The sequence below is a fragment of the Cervus elaphus genome, chromosome 7 (assembly GCF_910594005.1).
Source record: "Cervus elaphus chromosome 7, mCerEla1.1, whole genome shotgun sequence".
Taxonomy (NCBI): domain Eukaryota; kingdom Metazoa; phylum Chordata; class Mammalia; order Artiodactyla; family Cervidae; genus Cervus; species Cervus elaphus.
Genome location: NC_057821.1, coordinates 16,646,811 through 16,670,865, shown reverse-complemented (window position 1 = coordinate 16,670,865; position 24,055 = coordinate 16,646,811). Strand labels below are relative to the sequence as shown.

Genomic DNA, 24,055 nt, shown 5'->3' with positions numbered 1-24,055 from the left:
CCTGAGGTCCAACATCCTCAATGACAGAATTTCCCTCTTGGATGTACTACTATGGAGATATCAGTGTGAGGACCCCTCCTCAGAATTTCACGATCTCTGACACAGGCTCCGCCAATCTGCGGGTGTCCAATTTCCTGTGAAAGTCCAGCCTGCTGTGAATATCACAGGGAGGTCACAGGAGGTCCCTGTGACCAGGTGGGGTCTAGGTCACTGCAGAGGGGGTGACAGAAGTGAGGAGAGAGGGAAGGAGCAAAGGGCCCTGCTCTCCATTCCTTGCTCCAGATGCACACACACCTCCAGCCTGGAGAGTCCTTTGTGGACTAACTCCTCGCGGAGCCCACTGCTCCTTTGCCACACGGGACCCAGGTTCTCACCAAGTCCTAGGGTGGGAGTTGAACCTCCTTCTTGCTGAGGGAGGCTGCTGGACTCCAGCCTCCAGAGGACCACTCCCAGGGGCTTTCTCTCCTGTCACCAGGCAGATTCAGGGTTTGCCCATCACCAACCAGGGGTTTGGCCTGAACCAGATGGAGCTGGGCACCACCTTCAAAAGCACCCACTTTGATGGCATAATGGACCTGGCTTCCTCTTCCGTGTCTGCCTTGGGGCTGGCTGGCTTTTTCCATGGGCCTGCGTGGCTTTTGGAGCCTGACACCAGAGCCCGTGGTCAGTTTCTATCTCACCACGACAGAGGACCCCACGCCTGGGAGCTCCCTCTGCGCTGCAAATGGTCAACCCATGACTAGACAGGGCCTTTTGGAGGCCTGGCTGGAAACTTTGCCCCGAGCCAGGGGCTGGGGGGGGCGGGTGGGTGGTGCAAGAGGAGCAGGAGGGTGGTACCGGGGATCAGGCCCACTGGGCTGACTCAGAGAGTAGGCTCCAGAAATAGGGGTCCAGTCACCCTGCAGCTGCCTCCTCCACAGTCTGACTATGTCTCTGGTCCCTGGTTGACAAGATGACATCATCATGGGAGAAGTCACCTTTGGGGGCAAGAATAGCCAGCTGTACACAGGCGAGGTCTCCTGGAGCCCTGTGGTTGCCTAGGTTACTGGCAGATCACCTTCCAGGGGTGGGGAGATTCAAATCCCATACCCTGCTAAGGGAGGAGGCCTGGGGGGCTTCCTTTGGGAAAAATATAGGGCTTTTCCCAGCCCGGGGCAGACCTGCGGATTGCTCTGAAGGAGAGCCTGCATGGAGGCTGGAGGAAGACTGGAATGACCTCTGACCTCTAATGGCTCCTGCAAGTTATCCATAGGGGACCGAACCACTGACTGGTGCCCCCAGGGCTGCCTGGCTGTCATGGACACAGGTACCTCCCTCATCATTATCCTTGAACAGATTTGTGGTCAGCTTATCGGGGTCCCAGGGAGCAACTGAGGAAAAGGAGGCACCCCAATCCACTGTCCCTGGGAAGTCAAAGGATACTGACCGGAGGGGCTCCTCCTGAGGATTTGCATGCCATTTCCCTGTCAGGTGTCTTGTGCCAGGTACACTGGGATCTCCCTGCCCTTCCCCCCAACCCCCTCTTCCTCAAAGACTTCCCCAGAAACAGCCCTTTGCTCATATTTCACTCCTACCAGCTTGGACTCCATCTTGGTGTCTTCACTGGGGCATTCGATCTGGGGTGGGGACTTATCTGCAGTGGAGCCGGGAGAGGAAGGTTGGGAGGTTGAGGGACCAGGGGGAAGGATTTGGGCGCAGGATGGATTTCCAAGTTGTGAGACCAGCCACCTCTGTCCCCTGGAGCCCTGAGGGAACAGGTTCTGACTCCCTGTCTCAGTTCAGTTCAGTTGCTCAGTCGTGTCCGACTCTTTGCAACCCGAAGGACTGCAGCATGCCAGGCTTTCTTGTCCATCGCCAGCTCCCGGAGTTTACTGAAACTCATGTCCGTTGAGTCGGTGATGCCATCCAACCATCTCATCCTCTGTCGTCCCCTTCTCCTCCTGCCTTCAATCTTTCCCAGCATCAGCTACCTGTCTCCTCCTCCCTTTTCATTTCTCCAGCTTGTCACCAGCTGCAGTAGTTGCCAGAGCCCACCTACCATTCCCTTCACCATCAGTGGCATCCACTTTCTCTGCTGAGTGCTCAGCACCTCCTCCCTGTGATTCTCCACATCTCTCTCCCCTTTCTCTTTCATACCTGGGCACTGGGAAGCCCTGGAAGCTGGGTGGGAAAGAAGCTCATAGAGCTCTGGGGTGTCTGATTTGCATAAGACTTTAAGGGTCATCTTATTGACTTCTTCCACAAGCATAATACCAGGAACTGCCATTTATCCAGAGCTTCCTGAGATGCTGTATGTGCAGTGGTTGAGGTTCCATCCGTCTGCACTAGGATCCTTGTTCTGCTGCTTCTGGGCCTTGTAACCTTGGGCAAGTCACTGAACTTCTCTGAGCCTCTATTTCCTTATCTGTAAAATAGGGACAAGACAGTGTTTCCCTTATAAGGTCCTGGTGAGATTTACTAGACTGGCAGATGTAGAGTGATTAGAGGGGGGTCGGGCACATGCTGAACACCCCATAAGCGCTGGTGGTACTTCCTGGTTCAGATGCTGAGCTGAGGGTTCTGTGTATGTTTGCTCTTAAAATCCTCCAGATAATTCCAGAAGTGGGTACCACCATCACCCCCTCCCCGACAGGGGGATCTCTCAACCTCCTCTTAAACCTGAGACATGGCCTTTACCACATTTAGGCAGTCCCCATTCCATTTGCCCAAGAGGGATGATGGTCACAGGGTCCTCTCCAAATATTCAATTGCAATGGGCTGGGCCCCCCTTCTCTCCCAGCCTTCCACCCTGCTCCTGACTAACAAATATGCATTGAATACCCTCTGTGCTACTCCTGCAGGGTAACAAAGGAAGGAGGAGACACTATCCTGTTCTCTGAACACTTGTGATTAATAGTTCATGTGACAAATGACAGCTAAGAGTGCAAGAATGTGTGTGTGCATGCGCACACATGGGCTCAATGTCATAGAGATGAGTGTTTTTCAAATCGAAGCTCATGGACTTTCCTGGTGCTCGAACGGTTAAGAATCCACCTGCCAATGCTGAGGATATGCACTCCATCTCTGGTCCAGGAAGGTTCCACATGCGGCGGGGCAGCTAAGCTTGTGTACCACAACTACTGACCCTGTGCACCCTATAGCCTGTACTCCACAACAAGAGGAGCCACCACAATGAGAAGCCCAAGCACCACAATTAGAGAGTAGTCCCGGCTTGTTACAACTAGAGAAAGCCCATGCACAGCAAAGATGACCTAACACAGCCAAAAATGAATAAACATATAGATACATACATTAAAAAAAAGCATCACAGCTCACAAACAACACATTAGAAGTCAATTCAGTTGACTGGAACCAGCACTTAAGAAACAATTAAATAGAAGAGAAAAACTAGAGTGCATCCCATGTATTATGGACTAGAATTTTATGAGGGGGAGGGTGAAGCTTTTGTTTTAATTAGACTTTGTATGTATGTGTACATAAGGTCATGGTGTGAAATATATTTCTAATTGTGAGTTGTGGTTGAAAAAAACCCCAAAGGCCTCAGTTCAGTGATTGGGCCTTTGTCTCCTTCAGGGGACCCCTCTTCTTGCTACACTCCAGCCTCGCTGGCCTCATCACTTCCTCTTTCCTACCTCAGGCCCTTTGCACATGCTATTTTGCTGACAGAAATGTTCTTTCCTCACTCCCTTCACCTACCTGACTTGTGTTTGTCACGCAGAACAGAGCAATGGGTCATATTACCCCCATCTCTCAATTGATGGAGAAGCTGAAACTCAGAGAGATTAAGTGACTTGCGCAAGGTCACGCAGCCAGGCAGAGGTGGGCTGGGATTTGAATACAGGCTTCTCTGATTTCAGAGCTCAGGTTCTTTCCTTAACCCATGAGACCTGCCTGCGGACAGCTTCAACTCCTTTTCCTCCAGGTCAGCGCAGTAACGGCCTCCTCGGGTTTTAGCCCACACTCTTGCTCTTGAAGAGCCGCCAGCCCCCAGGGCTCCCTGAAGATGTCTTCTTAAGGACCTGCTACTCCATCCTCATGCAGGCAACAGCAAGGTGGGTGTGGCTGCTGTTGTACTGACTGTTTCCTGGTCTGTTTTCTGTTTTCTGCCTGTTTCCTGCAGAGGCATTCCGTCTGGGTCTCATGGAAGCTGAGAAGCGTCCACTTTCACTCACTCCAGCCAAACTCTCCTTCTCAGGGCTGAGAGCTGGGAGACCCCAAATAAAGCAGCGGTAGGCCTGGCTTTGGGGAACAAGGTGGGTGGCTGGGGAGTTAAATAGGAGGTTGAGATCAGTTCCATTCTCATGCCCACTCAATATAGGTTAGTGGGTCCCAAATCTGTCATTCAAATACCACCCTCATGATCTCTGCCCTAGCTGTGTGTGGCTGCTGGTTAGAATCTGCTGATGTGGGAATGGGGGGGGACGCCAGGTCAAGTTTCCCCACCAGTTCTCTGGCTTGTGTAAGGTGCCGTTTCTGGAGATGTGGGACAGTAGTTGGGGAGGAAGCTGAGCCGGTGGTGTGGACAGACGCACAGACACGGAGTCTCCAATTTGGCAGGACGGCTGACCCTGAGACGCTCACAGTTGTCCTGCCTGTCAAATGGACAGGGCCACCTCCCGGCAGTGCCTTGGCGGCGGGCGACAAGCTCTGGGAGTTCCTGGCTGGATTTCACATGTAGGAGGCTGTCTGTCCCTCCCCATGGGGCCCAGGGCTGGAGTAGGGGGAGAAGAGAAATCGAACACCTAGATTCCAGGGCTGGGGCCCCCAGGCCCTCGGCTCTGCCCCTCTGCGAGGTGGCTGGCCTTGTCATTCCTTGGTGACAAGGATTTCAGGCTGCAATTCTGCTGTTTCCTGGCATTCCTCAGTTAAAAGTGTGTCCCGAACTCCCATAGTCCATGAAATCATGGGTGAGATGAGTCTGATATGTGTGCTAAAATATACAACAATAAACACAGCTACATATAAAAGACATGCTCATCCTCATTGCACCTAAAGTCATTTCTTCTTCTCATTTCTTGTGGACAGTGTCAGCCCAGGTGAATGCATGCTTTTCCCACCAGTTCAGGACTCCCTGGACAGGGGCTACCTCCCTGCTTCATCTTTGGCTGGGGCGGGGTGGTGATGGGTCTCTGATGACAGGTGTTCTGTCTCTCTCTCTCTCTCTTTTTTAGTTTCAAGTATATAATATAATGATTCAATATTTTTATATATTGCAAAATTATCATCACAATCATTCTAATTAACATCCATCTTCATACACAGTTACACATTTTTTTCATGATGAACTTTTAAGATTTACTCTCTTACAGATTTTCAAATGTATAACACAATATTATTAACTATAGGCAACATGCTATACATTACAAACCCGTTACTTATTAGTATTTATAACTAGAAATTTGCATCTTTTAATCCTCTTCACCCATTTTGCCCAACTCTCATGCTTTGCCTCTGGCAATAACAAATCTGTTCTCTGTACCTATGAGCTTTTTCTTTTTTTGTTGTTTAGATTTAGTATTTATCTTTCTCTGAATTATTTTATTAGCATAATGCTATCAAGTTCCATCAATGTTGCCTCAAATGGCAACATTTTATTTTATATATATATATGTATGTGTGTATGTTGTCATATGTGGTTGCTGTTTAGTCGCTAAGTTGTATCTGACTCTTTGGGACACTATGGACTATAGCCTGCCAGGCTCCTCTGTCCATGGATTTCCTAGGCAAGAATACTGGAGTGGGTTGCCATTTCCTTCTCCAGGGTGTTCTGTCTCTTTATTCCTCCTTTTCCTCCTTTTTTGGCCATACCACATGGCTTGCAGGGTCTTAGTTCCCCAACTAGGGGTTAAACCTGCACCCTCAGCAGTGAAAGCTAGGTCTTAACCACTGGACCACCAGGGAATTCCCTTCCTTCTTCTTTTTAAAATGTGACTTTATAAGATTATAGTTGATGTTTAATATACATACATACAGAAAGGTGCACATACCATGAGTATCCAGCTTTGACGTCTCAAAGACCCACATGACCCAAACACACGTCCAGAAGCAGAACATCATCAGCCCTCTCCAGATGTTTCTTTGCCTCTTCAGCTCTGGCCCAATGTAAAGAAAAAGATTCTGACTCGGTTGACAGTTATTGAGGGCTTGCTCTGTGCTGCCACTTTAATAACTGGATTTTATTGGATAATTCCAGCAACCCTGAGGGGCAGATGATTATCCCTGTTTTACAATCAGGGAAATTCAGGGTTGAAAGGGTGAATGAGTTGTCAGGGTCAAGTGGTCAACGAGTGGTGAAGACTGGTCTCCCAAGTGAATCCATATCACACACTGGTGTCATATTTTTTTTAACTTTTTATTTTATGTTGGAGTATAGTCTATTAACAATCCTGTGATAAGCTCAGGTGTTCAGCAGAGGGATTCAGCCATACATATACATGTATCCATTTTCCCCCAAACTTCCCTGCCATCCAGGTTACCACATAACATTGAGCAGAGTTCCCTATGCTGTACAGTAGGACTTTGTTGGTTATCCATTTTAAATATAGCAGAGCATCACATTCTTAAAAATGTGCAAAGAGAGGTGAATGAAGAGTTCAAAGTAGGGTCTATAGGTCATAAGAAATAATCTGCATGGACATCTGTCTGCTCAGACATCAATCTGCCCTTACTCATTCTGGGGACTACTGTCTACACTCTTTAAAAGGCTTCCTGAGGGAGCCCCCAACTTCTTTTAGGGCTCTGCTGCTGACCACAATTGGTTGCTCCAAGAGTGGATACCTGACCCAAGATAGGCTAATCAGAGAGCTTCTCTGGGAATTTTGGTTTCATTCTTTCTCTGGAGATGAAAAACTCATGTGATGGTGCTCAGTTATTTGAAGAAAGGCAGCCTGCAGTGAGAGAGGGAGGGAAAGAGGATGGGGAAAGCAGGAATGAAAAGCAAATGTCCTGATAGCGTTTGGATCTCAGATTTCAGTTGACCCCGAGGCTCTGCCCCATCCTTTCTCTTCCTGCAGCTGGGTTGCAATATATATGGCTCAACATCCATCCAGTGCATTCCCATTTCCACCTAAGCCAGACAAGCTAGCTATTATCTCTGAGCACGGTTACATTGATCAATGGACCAGAGAAAAAACAACCAGTCTATTTATCCATTATACACACAGAGATCAATTTCTAGTTGTTTGAGATATAAATGGATAAAATGGACTCCATTATTGAATGGGGATAAGGTAACCTACTTTATGCGGTTGTTGTGAGGTTGCTTGATTAAACAAATATAAAGTATCGTGCTTGGCACAACTTCAATGATGGGATATTGTTGTAGGGGAGGAAGAATCCATTTAAAAATCTTGAACCTAGCTCTTCCTTATGTCAGAGTTCTAATTAATAAACACAGAAGGGATGATGGACATTAAAAAGTACCACCATAATGACTGTTGTAGGTAAGGACCAATAACAGATGTTAAAATTGGTGGGCAGTGTGACATATATATATGTGTGTATATATACCCACAAAACAGAATATAGCTCAACTATAAAAAAGAATGAAATAACGCCATTTGCAGCAAGGCAAATGGACCTAGAGATTATCACACTAAGTAAAGTAAATCAGATAGAGAAAGACAAATATTATATGATATCACTTATATGTGGAATCTTAAAAAGTAATACAAATTAACTTATTTACAAAATAGAAACAGACAGAGAAAACAAATTTATGGTTACCAAAGTGGAAAGGGAGTGGAGGGATAAATTTGGAGTTTGGGATTAACAGAACAAACTTCTATATACAGTATAGATAATCAACACAGGAATTACTGTAGAGCACATCAAACTATATTCAATATTTTATAATCTATAATGGAAAATAATCTGAAAAAATATATATAACTGAATCACTTTTCTATATACCTGAAACTAACACAACATTGTAAATCTACTGTACCCCAACAAAAATTTTTTAAATTAAATTAAAATTTTAAAAAATTGATGGGCAGAAGAACGATGAAAAACAGGAGACTTGCGTAGCCTCAAAATATCTCCCCAGAAGATACTTATTAATCTTCAAGGGAAAGATAGTTACTGTTCAGTAGAGACATCTGGTAGACCTCACCTTACCCTAGTTACTAAGGTGAAACCACCAGTAATGAGACCTTTCCATATCAGGTACCTCCTGATATCATGCACTGAGAAGGGTATATCACATCTGTGGTTTCTGCAGCCAAATGCATGCCTTCAATTTCATGAGAAAACATCAGAATAACCCAAACTGGGGGACAGTCTTTGAAATAACTGCTCAGCACTTTTAGAAGTAGCAAGGTCATGAAAGACAAAGAAAAACCAAGGCACTTTCACAGATTGCAGAAGACTAAGATATGAAAAACTAAATGTGATGTGGGAACCTAGACTGGAATGCGAATCAGAAAAAGGAGGTTAGTGGGAAAACTGGTGAAATTCAACTAAGGTCTATAAATCAGCTAATAGTATTAGGTCAGGGCTAATTTCCTGGCTTTGATCATTGTACTGTGGTTATGGTGTCAGATGTTAACTTTAAGAGATTCCGGATGAAAGGTATACAGGTACTCTCTGTACTCTATAACTTTTCTTTAATTCAAAAATTATATCAAAAGAAAAAGGAGGAAAAAACATGACTCCTTGAACTTGAAAAAAGAAGCCCTCCTTTTCCAGTTTGTCCCCAATAAGTTTTATTAAATCAATATAATGGTGTAAGTATAAAATGCACAAAACTTAAGGAAAAAACTATAAAACCAAAGTAAACAGCCAAAGCTGTAACTAAAATTCATATAGACTGATGCCAAAGATGTGAGGTTTATATAGTAGCTGTCCCTGGAGTTGAGGTGAGGTCTCTTAGCTCTGTGAGTTTATTTCAGGAGTAAGAACACACACAGAGACACAGATTCCCTGGTCCAGTCTCACACCCACTGCAAGAGACCTCTCTTCCAGGATTCCTCAAAAGGTGCTCCTTTAGCCTCTGTGTGGGTGACTCTGGGAAGCCAGTTGGGAACTGGTTAGTTGCTCAGGCCCGAGGTGATGGAGGCTTGGATGAGGCAAAGTTGGTGAAGATGGAGAAACACAAACAGACCAAGAATGCCTTTTGGAGGAAGAACCTATGGGATCCAGTCAGAACCTGTACTGAGTGTCAATGATACACCACGCCTGGTTTAGGTCCTTTGCGTATTCACTCATTGGGTCATTCAACAAATATTAGCCCTGCCTGCTCTTACACATTTGATCCCTGGGTGGGGAAGATCCTCTGGAGGAGGAAATGGCAACCCACTCCAGTGTCTTTGCCTGGAAAATCCCATGGACGGAGGAGCCTGGTGGACGACAGTCCATGGGGTCGCAAAGAGTTGGACACGACTGAAGCGACTGAGCGTGAGCACGTGGGTGACTCTGATAATGAGAAGTTCACAACTCTCTTCCTTTGGTTGATGTTCGATTTGTGCCCAAGTGCTATTGATGGGAATGAGAAATTAGAATCAACCCAAATCATAGGGCTAAATAGTGCCAGCCCCCCAAATGAGAGGGCACTGTATAGCCACCAAGAGTGATAAGAACATGGCTTATCTCAATTCATGGGAGTGTGCATATAACAATCTTCAGGAAGAAGAACAGAACAAAAATAGCATTTACACACTGATTACAGCTATGTTAAAATCTCGCTGTGTACATTAAGAGCTAGAGATAATTTAGTAATTTAGAATGGTGCAAATAATTGCTGTTTCATGCTGCTTTGATTTTTTTTAAAGTGGTTTATGTATAGAATTTAAATGAAATTTAGTACACAGAATTTTTTCTTAAATCCTCCATTAAAGGACTTGGGGGTTATTGTTTCAAAATTGAGAATGGCTGCATGAGCACTGGATTGGGAAGGATCCTGAGGTCATGTCTCAGCCCCATCAAAGTGTGTGATCTGTTTGATTGGTGATGTCTGCCATGGGTGAAGGATTAGCAGTGGCAGTATGCAGGCTAGTACCTGCTTTCTCTTCTTGAGACACTCCCAGCAACCAGTTTCACTTGTGGTCACTCTGAAAGGTGAATGAGCTGTTTAAGGAGCCAGGTGAGAGAAATAACCTCTTCTTTTAGTTGCAGGATTTGGGGCAAGTCACTGGGATACAAGATGATATGCAATAGGGATTTCCCTGGTTGTTCAGTGGTTAAGACTCTGCACTCCCAATGTTGGTGACCTGGGTTCAATCCCTAGTCAAGAAAGTAGATCCCACATGCTGCAACTAAGAGTTCGTATGCCGTAACTAAAGATCCCACATACTGCAACTGAAAAAAAAAATCCCACATGCCACAGCTAAGATCCAGCACAGCCAAATAAATAAATAAATATTAAAAAAGGGAAAAAGGTGGTATGAAATAAACACCATAAGGGTAGGAAAAGCAAAGTCCTCCACAATAGAGGCCAATTTAAGGGTAGGTAGACACAGCAGTGGAGAAAGAAATGGCAACCCACTCCAGTATTTTTGCCTGGAGAATCCCAGGGACAGCGGAGCTAGTGGGCTGCCATCTATGGGGTTGCACAGAGTCGGACACGACTGAAGTGACTTAGCAGCAGCGGCAGCAGCAGACACAGCAGGGAAGGCTTTATGGCCTTTGTACTGGGTCTTGAAGGATGAGGAGATTTTGTAGGTGCAGATGCCTGTAAAGGGTATTGCACGGAGGCGACAGCATGGATAAAGCACGGAGGTTGGAAAATAACAGGCCTCCTGAGGAGCAAGCAAGAAGATCACTATAACTGGAGCACAGAGCATGTGTAGGTTAGCAGTGGAAGGTGAAGACGGAAACGGAGGCAGGAGCCAGCCAGAGTATGTCCTGAAGGCTAGGGTAATGAGTCTGGATTTTATTAGTCAGCCACAGGGAGGCTTTGGTGAGTTTTGAGGCAGGTCGTGCTTAGAAAGAGAGGAGACCAGAGGATGACAAGAAATGCCTCTTTCCTGGGAGCCCATCACTGTGAGAGGACCCCAGGCCCTGTATTTTGACACGATCCCTTTGGAGTGTGGGGTGGAAATCAGAGCACTGGGATAGCGAGGTGTGGGAGGTAAAACCAAAGCCCACTGAGAACCACCCCACGGGCTCCATCCACTGTTTGGGATTTCCTGAGCTCTGGGCCGAGCACGGGGAGGTGGAAGCCACAGCCTCCACTTTCTAGGAGTTTCTAGTCTGTGGAGGGAGGCAGCATACCACATGAAACAACTGGAGGCCAGTCTTAGACGGTGTGCCCCTGGGCAGGGGGGACACCTGCTGAGGTCAGTGTTTAGGAGTAGAAGATGAACTTGGTGGGGATTCCCCGGGCTCCTGTCCTTGGGGGGAGGCAGCCTGGATGACTTCTAAGGGGTCCTCCAACTCTGCACATCCCTGAGTCTAGGAGGAGCTGTCCTGAAGGATGGGCAGAACTTGGACATGGAGAAGGAAGAGAAATGGGCTTTCCAGGAATGGGGAGCTGGGTGGTGGGGGGAAGCCAGGGCAGACAAGGACTCAGGACGTATGGGGACACCGAGGGGACTGACTGAGTTTTATCAGGTCAGGTTGGGCAGGCTGAGGCAGCAGAACCCCAGGGTCTGGCAACCAAGCAGGTGCCCCGGCTCCATGCATTTGACCAAGGATTCTTAGAAGGGATGTGGGGTGATCGGGGTTCGGGGACAGCTAGCCCACTGTTGTCAGGCTCCTTGAGATCTGCCAGATAAGGAAAGGGTCCCAGGAGGCCCATATTGGGGAGTGTGGTTGGCCTCACAAGACTTAGGGGCCCATGGATTCTGCTGTATTCACAGGATGTGACAAGATTCTAAGGATTTTATAACTTCTTTTTAAAAAACAATATTTAATTCTGGGCTCCCCTGGTCGCTCAGTGGTAAAGACTCCGCCTGCCAATGCAAGAGACACAGGTTCAATCCCTGATCTGGGAAGATCCCACATGCCTCAGAGTAACTAAGCCCATACACCACAGCTATTGAGCCTGTGCTCTAGAGCCCAGAGGTTGCAACTACTGAGCCCATTTGCCTAGATCCCATGCTCTGCAATAAGAAAAGACACTGCAATGAGAAGCCTGTGCCCCACAACTAGAGAGTAGCCCCCGTTTGCCGAAACTAGAGAAAAGTCCAGGCAGCAACGAAGACCAGCTCGGCCAAACATAAAAATAAATAAATAAAATTTAAAAACATTTATTTCTGATAATTGAGAGTAAGTTCCATGCCTCATTATTGTAGTCAGCCCTGCGTTTTTGCATCCTGGTTGCTATATATTCATTCAGAACTTCCCTGACCAGGGATTAAACCCATTTCCCTTCAGTGGAAGCTCAGAATTTTACCCACTGGACTGCCAGGGAAGTCCCTCCTATTACTTTCCTTTGTCTGCTCTCCCAAAGCGGACCCCAGGGAAGGCACTGCCTCCTTACCTTGCCTTCCACCCTAGAGTCCAGCGTGTCCCTGGAGACTGTGGGCAGGAATGGGAGCTGACCTGGCCTTGAGACACAGTCCGGCAGGGACCTCCCTCTCTTTGCCAGGCCTGGGCAGACCTCTAAGAGCCCTTCTGCCCCTCCTCCATCCAGGGCCAGGGGAGACTCCAGGGCTCTGGCAGGGCAGTGGGTGGCAGTGGCCAGAGTGGAAAGTCCCCACGGGCTAGATTTTATTGGTGTTTGGCAGGCCTGGTTTTGGCCTCCCTCCTGGGGCTCAAGGGCCTGACAATCTGTTTGGAGCACTGAGTGAGGGGTATGAGGTGGCAGAGGGGGTACAGGGTGGGGACTTTTTCCACTCGCTCTAAAATGGAGAGTTCTCTAGTGCCAGGTTGGTGGGCACTGGGCCAGCTCCAGGTCACTTCAGGCGATGAGAAGCCTGTTGCCGGGAAGCCAGCAGGACCTGGAGATGAGGGACAGAAGAGGACACGGGAGATCGGGCTCAGAGCAAGAAGGAGGACAGATGAGGGCTGGGGAAGAGGGTCATGGGGGACCCAGGTGTTTCAGGAGAACTAAAGACATGGGCAGAGTTGCAACGGGACAGAAGAGAGACAACGAAGAACAGAAGCAGGGGCTGGGAGGTCCCCCTGTCCCCATGCCCCTGCCCAGGCCTCCTGCTGCTGCAGACCAGTGTCAGAGGCACAACCAGAAGCCAGTGTGGCTTACATGTGGGTGTCCTGAGCACTTGCTGAACTATGATGAGAACTTCCCCAAATGCCCTGTTTGACCAGGAAGTCCTCTAAAGCTACCTCTGGTAGCTCGGACTTCAGTCACTGGGGACCCAGCTCCATCACCTGATCCATGCTAATAATGCCGCCATCGTTACCACCATCAGCACCACACTAACCACCATCATCATTACCTTTATCCTGGCTACTGACCCCATCATCCCCCAGACACCCTAACTGCATCCCTCAAGGGCTTGGGAGTACTTGAACCAGGACTCAAGTCAGAATCTTTGAATGTATCACCTCTAGACCAGTGATACTCAACTATTTTGCTCCCGAAAGGGACGCTGGGCTATGCCTGCAGACATCGTTGGTTGTCACGACTGGGGGACAGCTACTGGCATCTAGTCAGCAGAGGTCAAGGATGTTGCTAAACATCCTACAATGCCCAGGACAGCCCCTCAACAAAGAATTTTTTTGTTCCGAAGTTTTGGAATTACAGACTTGTCTGTAGACCTGCCTATAGACCCTATAGCCCTCATTCTGCCCTCCTCTGGCCCTCACCCCAAAATGCCCAGCTCACACCTCTGGTTCCTGGGTAAAGAAGTCATCTTTGCCACCCCATCTTTCGGCAAGTTTGATCTCTTATCGCTCACACCTCCTGGCCTCCACTGCTTGTTCTGAAAAGTCGATAGGATGAAAAGTCCTTTGAGGCCACCCTCACAAAGGAAAACACCCGGAAATGACTGATACAGGGAGCCCAGGCTACACCCAGGGTTGAGACCATGCTTGTCCAGGGCAGGGAGGCAGGGACTGGGCTGGGTCCCGGAGGTATAAAGGAGGAAGGAGGGTTCAGGCTTTCACTCCACTGCAACAGCACAACTCCGAGTTGCCTCTCCACTGCAGCCAGCTGGAAGTCAGCGTCATGAAGTGGATGGTAGTGGCCTTGGTCTCCCTCCAGGCCTTGGAGGCAGCGGCATTGGTCAAGTGAGTCTGGGGCCTGAATGCTGGGACAGGAACCCTGGCAGCTTTTTTTTTTGAATAAACTTATTTACAAAGCAGATACAGATTCACAGACTTAGAGAACAAACTTATGGTTGCCAGGAGGGAAGGACTAGGGGAAGAGATAGTTAAGGAGTTTGGGATCTATGGGTACACTCTGCTACAATTAAAATGGATAGCCAACAGGGTTATAACCTTATAGCACAGGGAACTCTGCTCAATATTATGTGTCAGCCTGGATGGGAGGGGAGTTTGGGAGGGAATGGATACATGTACATGCTTGGCTGAGGCCCTTTGCTGTCCCCCTGAAACTCTCACAAATTGTTAACCAGCTATGTGCTGTGCTGGGCTTAGCTGCTCAGTCATGTCTGACTCTTGGTGATCCCATGGACCGCAGCCTGCCAGGCTCCTCTGTCCGTAAGACTCTCCAGGCAAGAATACTAGAGTGGGTTGTCATGCCCTCCTCCAGGGGATCTTCCTAACCCAGAAATCGAACCCAGGTCTCCCATATTGCAGGTGGATTCTTTACCGTCTGAGCCACCAGGGAAACTCAAGAATACTGGAGTGGGTAGCCTATCCCTTCTCCAGGGGATCTTCCCCACCCAGAAATTGAACCGGGATCTCCTGCCTTGCAGGTGGATTCTTTACCAGCTGAGCTACCCATGAAGCCCTAATCGGCTATACCCAAATAGAAAATAACAAGTAAAAAAAAAAAAAAAACTACTATAGACTGGATGACTTATAAATAACAGAAATTTATTTCTCAAAGTTTTGGAGGCTGGGAAGTCCAAGATCAAGGTGTCAGTAGATTTGATGTCTGGCGGAGAATCTGCTTCCTAGTTCGTATACATACCCCCCATCATTCTGCTGTCCTCATGTGTTGGAAGAGACACGAAAGCTCTCTGGGTGACTCAGTCCCTGAGTCGGCACTGAACAGATCTCAGGATGGGAAGAGATATGGCCTCTGCCTTCAGGAAGCTTTCAGTCGGAGGGAGAAACACCATCCCTTCCCCCACTGATGATAAAGGATAGACCAGAAAAAGAGAGAGTAGGGGTGACTACTGCCTAAAAAAAAAAAAACGACCTTGAAAGGCTGGTATAATTATTTCTAGATAGGGAGACATTTGCTAGAAGTTTCTTTAAGGCCCCCCAATTTATTTGACAGATGCCAAATCATCTAAGCAGAAACACCAGTCATGTAATCTCTATTTGCTGAGGTGTCAGGGGAAAGGGGATGAGGCGGCTGGGCTCATAGGACATCAAGAGGGCGCCCAGCCTGCCACACTACTGGCGACTGCACCATTAAAGGGGCACTTTTTTTGGTGGAAAGTTGGCTTCTCTCAGAAACTTCTTTGAATATGCCAATTCTGGAGTCGTGGTGGTGTGAAGCAATCATCAGCCTTCGTATATCAGGGTGAATGGGTTTAGCAGAGAGCTTCTGGAGAATGCAGGGTCTTGAGGGAAGGGGGAAGAGATGGGGAAAGAAGCAGGAATTCTGAGGCCTGGAGCCAGGCCTGGGGACACTGGCAGAGACCCCTGGGCAGCGGAGGCAGGCAGGTCTGGGAGGACATGGGCAGAAGCCCATAATTCAGGAGATCCAGTTCCAGAGGTTGATCTGGGCTCTGGACCACTCAAGCCAACCTCCCCATGGTCCCTGCCTCCTGCGAGGAGCAGGACTGATCCAGGCCAGACACGGAGCAGAAGAACCAGGACCCTGTCTTCTGAGTCCCCAGTCTAGTGCTGTTCCCCTGGGCCCGCGCTCTGTCACATCCAGCCAGTGAAAACTGCCAGGGCCACCATACCGGGGACTCTTTGGGGTTAACTTTGCCATCTCTGAAGACTTTTTATTTTTTGAATGATGTATTGCTTTTTAATTTATTATTATTTTGCTGTGTTGTGTAGCATGTGGGATCTTAGTTCCCCGACCAGAGATTGAACCCATGCCCTCTGCATTGGGAGCATGGAGTCTTAACCACTGAATCACCAAGGAAGTCCCTCTGAAAACTTTTTTTAAAAATGCACAAATTGGGAATTCCCTTGTGGTCCAGTGGTTAAGGGCTCTGTGCTTTCACTGCGAGAGCGTGGGTTCAATCCCTGGTCAGGGAACAAAGATCCAGCAAGCCATGCAGCACGGTCAAAACAAACAAACTACACAAATCCTGCAAAGGGTAATGTCTAAAGTTCCTCTCCCCTTCCTGGGAAAGAGTTTATGGGGTATTTGAGAGTGGAGGACCAGGGTGGGATGGACCCATGGGATGAGGTCAGGGCAGGCCTAGGTGAAGGTAGCTGTCTTCTGAATCTTGGAGCAAGTCCTGAGAAGAGTTTTCCAAGAAAGAGAAAGAGAGAGGAAGAAAAAGAGAGGCAGAGGGAGAAAGAGCCAGAGAGAGCCAGAGACTGAGACAGAAATGGAGAAAGAGGGAGACAGACGCATATAAGCGACAGACACCAGGGACAGAGCGACAGGGAGCCTGAGGCAAACAGTCAGGGAGCCTGAGAGAGATTGGGATGTTAGAGGTGCAGCGGGAAAGAGGGAGGCCCTGCCCTGATCCCAGCCCTTCTGCAGAATCCCCTTGAAGAAATTTAAGTCCATCCGTGAGACCATGAAGGAGAAGGGCCTCCTGGAGGACTTCCTGAGGACCTACAAGTATGACCCGGCCCAGAAGTACCACTTTGGTGACTTCAGCGTGGCCACCGAGCCCATGGACTACATGGACGTGAGTCTTGACCCTCCCCTGGGGCTCCCCCTCTTCCTGCTGCCAGAGGCTGAGGGCCAGGCCTGGGCTGTGAGCTGCACTCCCCCTCTCTGCACCCTCCCACTCGCCCCCTGGAGGCTGCCCCCTGTCTCTCAGACCTGCCTGCCAGCCCGGAGACTTCATTGCGGAGAAAGCATAGAGGGACCCCTGATGACCCGGCAGCTGAGTCCACGTAGACTTTTGCTGCTGGCCCAGGCGGGCTCAGACGAGGGCCTGTGGATTCTGGGCAAGTGTGGAGGGCAGGCTCAGGCCCCTGCTTGTGGTGTGGGCTGTGGGGCTGGCCACTCTGCCGCTCTGGCCATGGAGAAGGCTGGGCCTGATGGGCCGAGCGGCAGAGTGACGGGCTCCAATGCCCCCACCACAAGCAGGACCCACCCCCCCAACCCCCACCCAGAGCTAAGAGCCTGTCCCATGTCCCTTCCTCCCCACCCAGGCTGCTTACTTTGGCGAGATCAGCATTGGGACGCCACCACAGAACTTCCTGGTCCTTTTTGATACCGGCTCCTCCAACCTGTGGGTGCCCTCTGTCTACTGCCAGAGCCAGGCCTGCAGTGAGTGCCAGGCTGGGCAGGGGAGGGCAGTGACACCCGCTGGGGAAGGGCCGCACTTTCGTAAAGATCGCTGGGGGGCGGGGGTGTGGGGTGGGCAGGGAGCTCCAGTCCTGGAAAGGTCCAGGGATTTGTCCAGCATCACACGGCCCATGTCCAAGCCAGAGGGAAGGAACTGGCCATGAGCCTGGGTGGTCCCTCTCTGATTACCAGGACATATTCCCTCACCTACTCCAGCCTAGCCCAGCTCACTCCACTCCGTTCTGTTCACTCTGGGCAATGCCATTCCAGCCCACTCCACTCTACAACACTCTTTCTATGCTACTCCCCCACCACGATTTACTAAGTTCTTACTGAACTCTCCCAGGGACACGGGAGAAGGACATAGACGTGGTCCTCCTCCTGTCACTGTCTTTGGAGATGTTCACTTCCTAGGGCAGCCCTGGCCGCTGCCAAAGCCTTGGGGTTTGGGTCTTGACACCTCTAGTCCAGAAGGCCCCTCTCTGGCTCCATCCTAGGCTGTCTCAGGATCCTGGTGTGGCCAGCTTCTCCTCGGGGTGAGGCGAAGGTCAGGGAGTACCCTGGAGGTCCATTCACTCCTTCATCTGTTGAGTAATTTCTCGACACTCGCCATGTATCAGGAGATCTGCTGGGGGCCAGGAAGACAGAGACAGATACTATACAACTTGCCCACACTACAATCCTAGGGAGGTCATCATCCTAGGGCATCTGAAGATTCTGTGATTATGTTAGGTTGGGGGGTGGGTGCTCTAGGGTCAAGGCTGCCCAGTTCTCAAGGGCCTTCCGATGCCAGGAATGTCAGTTGGCTCCCACCTGACTCCTTGGCCGGCAGGGGGAGGTGTGTGTGTGTGTGTGTGTGTGTGTGCAGAGGCTCTAGGATGTGAGTACAGGCTGGGAGACAAGTGGGCAGCCTTGCAGACCTTAGAGGGGGCCAGCATGACTTCCCGAATTTTCTCTTCCCTGCAGCCAGCCACACCCGCTTCAACCCCAGCCTGTCCTCCACCTACTACACCAATGAGCAGACCTTCTCCCTGCAGTATGGCAGCGGCAGCCTCACTGGCATCTTAGGCTATGATACCCTGACGGTGAGTGATGCTGCTGGCTGAGCCCTCACCTCTTCCCAGGATATGGGGAAGGTAGTTTGGGGCTGTGAACTCGATACTAACCTCATAGTTCTCAAAGTCTGATGGGGAGACTTAGACGGATGCCTTTGAAAAATATGGGAAACACTCAGTGCTCTACCATTGTCTGTTACTGTTTAGTTGCTCAGTTGTGTCTACCTCTCTTGCAACCCCATGGACTGTATAGCCCACCAGGCTCCTCTGTTCATGGGCTTTCTCAGGCAAGAATACTGGGTTGGGTTGCCATTTCCTTCTCCAGGGGGTCTTCCTGAGCCAGGGATTGAACCCATGTCTCCTGCATTGGCAAGCAGATTCTTTACCACTGAGCCACCAGGGAAGCCCATGCTCTACCATACAGGCCAGAAAATCATAACACTAGAGACTTATCCAGGAACTTCCTTGGTGGTTCAGTGGTTAAGACTCTGAGCTTCCAATGCAGTGGGCGTGGGTTTGATCCCTGGTTGGGGAACTAAGATCCTGCATGCTATGAGGTGCAGCCAAAAAAACCATCCATTCACTCACTGACCCCTCACTGTGGGCCACCATGTGCCAGGTACCAAGGACAGAGAGTGATTGGGATGACCTGCTCCTTTTCCTTAAGGAGCTTAAAGCCTCAGGGAGGAGCAGGTTGGGGTGGGCGGTGCTGCCGCAGGTGAGGATGGCTCCTTGGAAGAGAAAGGGGCTTTCTCAAACCTGTCAAGAAGAGAGGTGGCAGAAGTGAGGGAGGGATGAAGAACAGACAGATGGGCGTCAGGAGGGGGATCCAGAGGGAGGTGTGTGGAGTTATATTCATCACTTCCCATCCTCTGTGTCCCCTCCAGGTCCAAGGCATCCAGGTCCCCAACCAGGAGTTCGGCTTGAGTAAGACCGAGCCGGGCACCAGTTTCCTCTATGCGAAGTTCGATGGCATCATGGGCATGGCCTACCCCTCCCTGTCCGTGGATGGGGCCACCATCGTCCTCCAGGGCATGGTGCAGGAGGGTGCCCTCACCAGCCCGATCTTCAGCTTCTACCTCAGCAGGTAAGGAACTACCTGGCAGTCCCCAGCTCCCAGCCCACTCGCTTCCACGGGCCTGGACGGCTGAGGTTCAAACACTTTGGAGTTTGGAGGCAGGCATTCCCAGCAGGCATTCGGCAAGACCTTTCCTCCTGGGCTTCTGACACTTCCTCTCCCGCGCTCCTGCATCTGTCCCCAGCCCACTCGGTCTCTTCTTTGTGTTTCTAGGCCAAGACAGAATCTCCCCTTCCTCCGGCAGAACTCTGCTTGGAGCATTGTTGCAGCTCCTCCTACGTCTAGGGGGCTTCCCTGGTGGCTCAGATGGTAAAGAATCTGCCCGAAGTGAGGGAGATCCGGGTTCTGTCCCTGGGTGGGTAAGATCCCCTGGAGAAGGGAATGGCAACCCACTCCAGTATTCTTGCCTGGAGAATCCCATGGACAGAGGAGCCTGGTGGGCTACAGTCCACGGGGTCGCCATGAGTCAGACACGACTGAGTGGCTAACACTTTCACTTTTCCCCTACCTCTAGGGCTGACTGCCTGCCCGGAGCTGCAGTGAACTCACTTCCTTCTGACCAAATGTTTTCTACCTGGACACCTCTTTTGTGTAATAATCTATTGCTTCATCTCCTTTGATCTATTGTTCTAGCCAGGTCTTCTGGCCCCAGTCCACCATGAGCTCGAACAAATTGTTGTTCTTACCACAAACACGAGCAAACGTGGTTATTTACGTGGACAGGCCCTGGAGTCAAGTGGTGGGTGGCCTGGAGGGGACTTTCCATCTTTTCTCTGTAGAATTAGACAACTACCTTCTAGAGATAGTCAACATCTACTCCCCGGGGCTTAGTCATTTGAACTTGACTTTCAACAATATTATCCGGTTACTAAGGTTGCTGACCTCTGTTTACAAGTGCTCTGAGTTTAGCCCGGAGGATCGCTGCCCAGTGCCACACTCCTGCTCGTCTACCGTCTAACAGGGAGGTTGTGCCCTCCACTCCCCCTGGGCCCCTCCTCCCTCCGATTCCAGCAGAAAAACAACAAACTGGGCCCTGTGTCGGCTCCTGCCGACACGCTCCACCAGCAGCATGAAGTGAAAGGCAGAGGAGAGAGATGGGACAGGGCTGCAGGCCAGATGACCAGAGGCTTTCCCAGAGGAAGCACTTGGTGGAGCTGCTTCATTTGAGAGCCGGAGGCACTGGGAATTCCCAGCCTTGGTCAGAGGTGGGAGATACAACGTCTGCCCTTAGGGAACCCCAGTCTGAGGGGACACAGCCCTGCCTCAGGGAGCCCCAGTCTGAGGGGAGACACAGCCCCGCCTCAGGGAGCCCCAGTCTGAGGGGAGACACAGTCCTATCCTCAGGGAGCCCCAGTCTGAGGGGAGACACAGCCTCGCCTCAGGGAGCCCCAGTCTGAGGGGACACAGCCCTGCCCTCAGGGAGCCCCAGTCTGAGGGGAGACGCAGTCCTATCCTCAGGGAGCCCGAGTCTGGGGCCAGGGCAGGACTTCTACTTTCCTGCCTTTCCTACAGCCACTTCCTGACTCGCCTTTCACTTTACATTCTGCAGCCAACAGGGCTCTCAGGATGGAGGAGCAGTCATCTTTGGGGGTGTGGACAGCAGCCTGTACACGGGGCAGATCTCCTGGGCCCCTGTCACTCAGGAGCTGTACTGGCAGATTGGCGTTGAGGAGTGAGTCTGCAGTGGGCCCCAGGGGTGTGGGCACTTCATTCGGGCAGGATGTCGCACACACACATCCAGGTCTTGGGGTTTCAAGACCCTGGTCGGTCTGGAGAAGGTGGGTGCGGTAGAGGCAACACAGGAAGAGGCAGGGTCTGGAATCCCAGACATTTCAGACCCTGTCATCCAACCCTAGGGGCTTAGAGATTAGAAACTGGGGTGTGTGGGGGGAGGGACTAAGTTACTCAAAGTATTTACAACGAATCAATAGCCCTGGCCATCAGTCTTTCTAGAACTATCTGTGGAACTTTATAGAAACAGAAAACATGGCCATTCAGGCGGACTTGGACAGACTCTGTTATGAGGCTGGGGGATGGTTGGATTGACCTCTGTAGAATCCTTATCTTCCTGAGGCGCACCTTGGTTAGGTAACTGCGGCCCATCCCTTCGCTGCCCTGAGCTGGGAGGTGCTGAGACTGCCCATCTTCTCACTATTCAGGTTCCTCATTGGTGACCAGGCCACAGGCTGGTGCTCCGCAGGCTGCCAGGCCATCGTGGACACCGGTACATCTCTGCTCACGGTGCCCCAGCAGTTCCTAAGTGCCCTTCTGCAGGCCACGGGAGCCCAGGAGGACCAGTATGGACAGGTGCATGCAGCGGAGGCGTGCCCCTTCCCGGGGAGAGACCAGGAGGCATTTATGGTTTTTCCTGGGAGCACAGGAATAGCCTGATTCTTGGCCTCGGTGCTTCTCGCTGCCTCCCGGCACTGGAGGTGGGGGCCCCGGATGGCTGGGGCAGGGGCTGGCTGGGGGTTGGAAGGCTGATTCAGGGGGTCCAGATGCCTGTGCTGGTATGGGAAGTGCTCCCAAATAGGCAGAATTTCCTTTGAGCTTCAACCACTTAGAGGAAACAGGTTAAACACCTGCTTGGCTTTGCAGTAAGAGCTAAATAATTAGAATGTGGGACCCAGCCCGACAGTGACAAGGAATAACTCTTGAATCCAGAGCTCCCTCACCTCCACCTTGGGAGGTGGATGGGCAAGGCCATGCCCCCATCCTTACCCCCTCCTGAGCCTACCAAAGGGTTTGCATAATTAAGGTATTCTCACTAACTTTGGTGGGCTGATGAGCTATACTTTCTACAGAACTGTGTATTTTATTTATTTATTATTTTAATTTTTACTGGGATATAGTTGCTTTACAATGCTGTGTAAAGCTGTCCAACGAAGAGAATCAGTTAGAGGCATACATACATCCATCCCCTCCCTCTTTGACCTCCCACCCGGCCACCGCCATTCCACCCCCTAGTCATCACAGAACACCCAGCCGAACACCTTGTGCTATATAGCAGCTTCCCGTCAGCCATCTATTTTACACATAGCAGTGTATCAGACCTGTTTTAAAAGGACACTTGCAGAGAAGGGGCGTAGATTTAAACTTTCACGGGGGATATTAAAGAAAGAGGCATGTTTTGAGAAAGGTGACTCAGGTCCCCCCACAACCTACCCTCTGTACAGCAGCTTCTAAAACTTCGAGCTTCTGTATGCAAGTCCTCATGGGTAACACCAGCAGTATTGATGTTGCAGCCTCCAGTCCAAGAGCAGGCTTGGGGCTCGGGCCCAGGACCCCAGGGGCTGCAGTGATGGGGTTGGCAGGTCCTCTCAGAGGGGAGATGAGGCAACCCGGGCGCTGTTCCTCTCTGCAGTTTCCTGTGGACTGTAACAACATCCAGAACCTGCCCACCCTCACCTTTGTCATCAATGGCGTGCAGTTCCCTCTGCCACCTGCCTCCTACATCCTCAATGTAAGTCCTGGTTCCTGCAGGCTGAGCCAGTGGGCACAAGATCAGGGATGGAGGTGGGTGATGGATGGGAGGAAGCTGTGAGGAGCCAGAAGCACTCGGTCCCCTTAACTGTGCCATTTCCTGAAGCATTGATTTCTCTTCCCCTCTCATGGATTTTAAACCCCCTTCTCTGGAACCAGGCTATGAAAGAGCAGAGCAATCATCTATTATTAATAATTATTATTAATTAAGGGGGAGAGTCACTGGCTCTCTGTTGAGCACTTACAAGAGTCAGCCACCAAGTGAAGCACTTTGTCTACATTTTCCTGATGACTCGTCATAACATTTAATGAGGGAGATATGAATTTTTATTTTACAAGTAAAAACTTGGAGGTTCCGAGAGGTTAACTCATTGGCTACATAGTTAGTCAGGGTGAAGCTAAGGTTTGAACCTAAGTTGATCTGGCTCCAAGGCTTTACTACCAGGAGTTGAGGAGATCCTGCAGAGGGAGGGCCCTTGCAACCTGCCCTCAGCCACACTAGAATCCCCAACCAGCCCGGCTCTGGCAGCTCAGTTGGCCTGTGAGGCCTCAAGGGTAGAAACTCTGGCTCATCCTTTTCTGTATCTGTGCTGCTGGCCTGGGGCTCTGGGCTCAGCAGTGCCCCATCTACCTGTGAGCTGATGAATGAGTGTTGCCCTTGTGTGTTGTGCAGAATGACGACAACTACTGCATCCTGGGGGTGGAGGTCACCTACCTACCCTCCCAGAATGGCCAGCCCCTGTGGATCCTCGGGGATGTCTTTCTCAGGTCATACTATTCCGTCTACGACCTGGGCAACAACAGGGTGGGCTTCGCCACGGCTGCCTAGACTCAGCGCCTGGACTCCCGGGCTTCCTTCTCCCTCTGGACACTCCACCCTACAGGGGGTTCTCTCTGCACTTCCTGTCTGCATTTAGCCTCCCTTCTCTGGACTCTGGACTTTCTCTAACAATAAACAGCTCTTCTCCA

The 24,055-nt window shown here is 50.3% G+C and overlaps 1 protein-coding gene and 1 long non-coding RNA gene across 2 annotated transcripts; one reads left to right on the top strand and one right to left on the bottom strand.

The window, feature by feature from the left end:
* Positions 1-1,920: 1,920 nt before the first annotated feature.
* LOC122696770 lies at positions 1,921-12,558 on the bottom strand. The gene is made up of 3 exons (XR_006341852.1): positions 12,422-12,558; positions 5,988-6,092; positions 1,921-2,404 (listed from the first exon to the last, which is right to left on the bottom strand). It is a non-coding gene; the product is annotated as an uncharacterized LOC122696770 (long non-coding RNA).
* Positions 12,559-13,978: 1,420 nt separating this feature from the next.
* PGC (progastricsin) lies at positions 13,979-24,055 on the top strand. The gene is made up of 9 exons (XM_043908727.1): positions 13,979-14,133; positions 16,712-16,862; positions 17,335-17,452; positions 18,437-18,555; positions 19,413-19,612; positions 21,153-21,275; positions 21,763-21,910; positions 22,968-23,066; positions 23,760-24,055. The coding sequence occupies exons 1-9, from the start codon at positions 14,072-14,074 to the stop codon at positions 23,913-23,915; spliced, it is 1,176 nt and encodes a 391-aa protein (XP_043764662.1). The 5' UTR covers positions 13,979-14,071; the 3' UTR covers positions 23,916-24,055.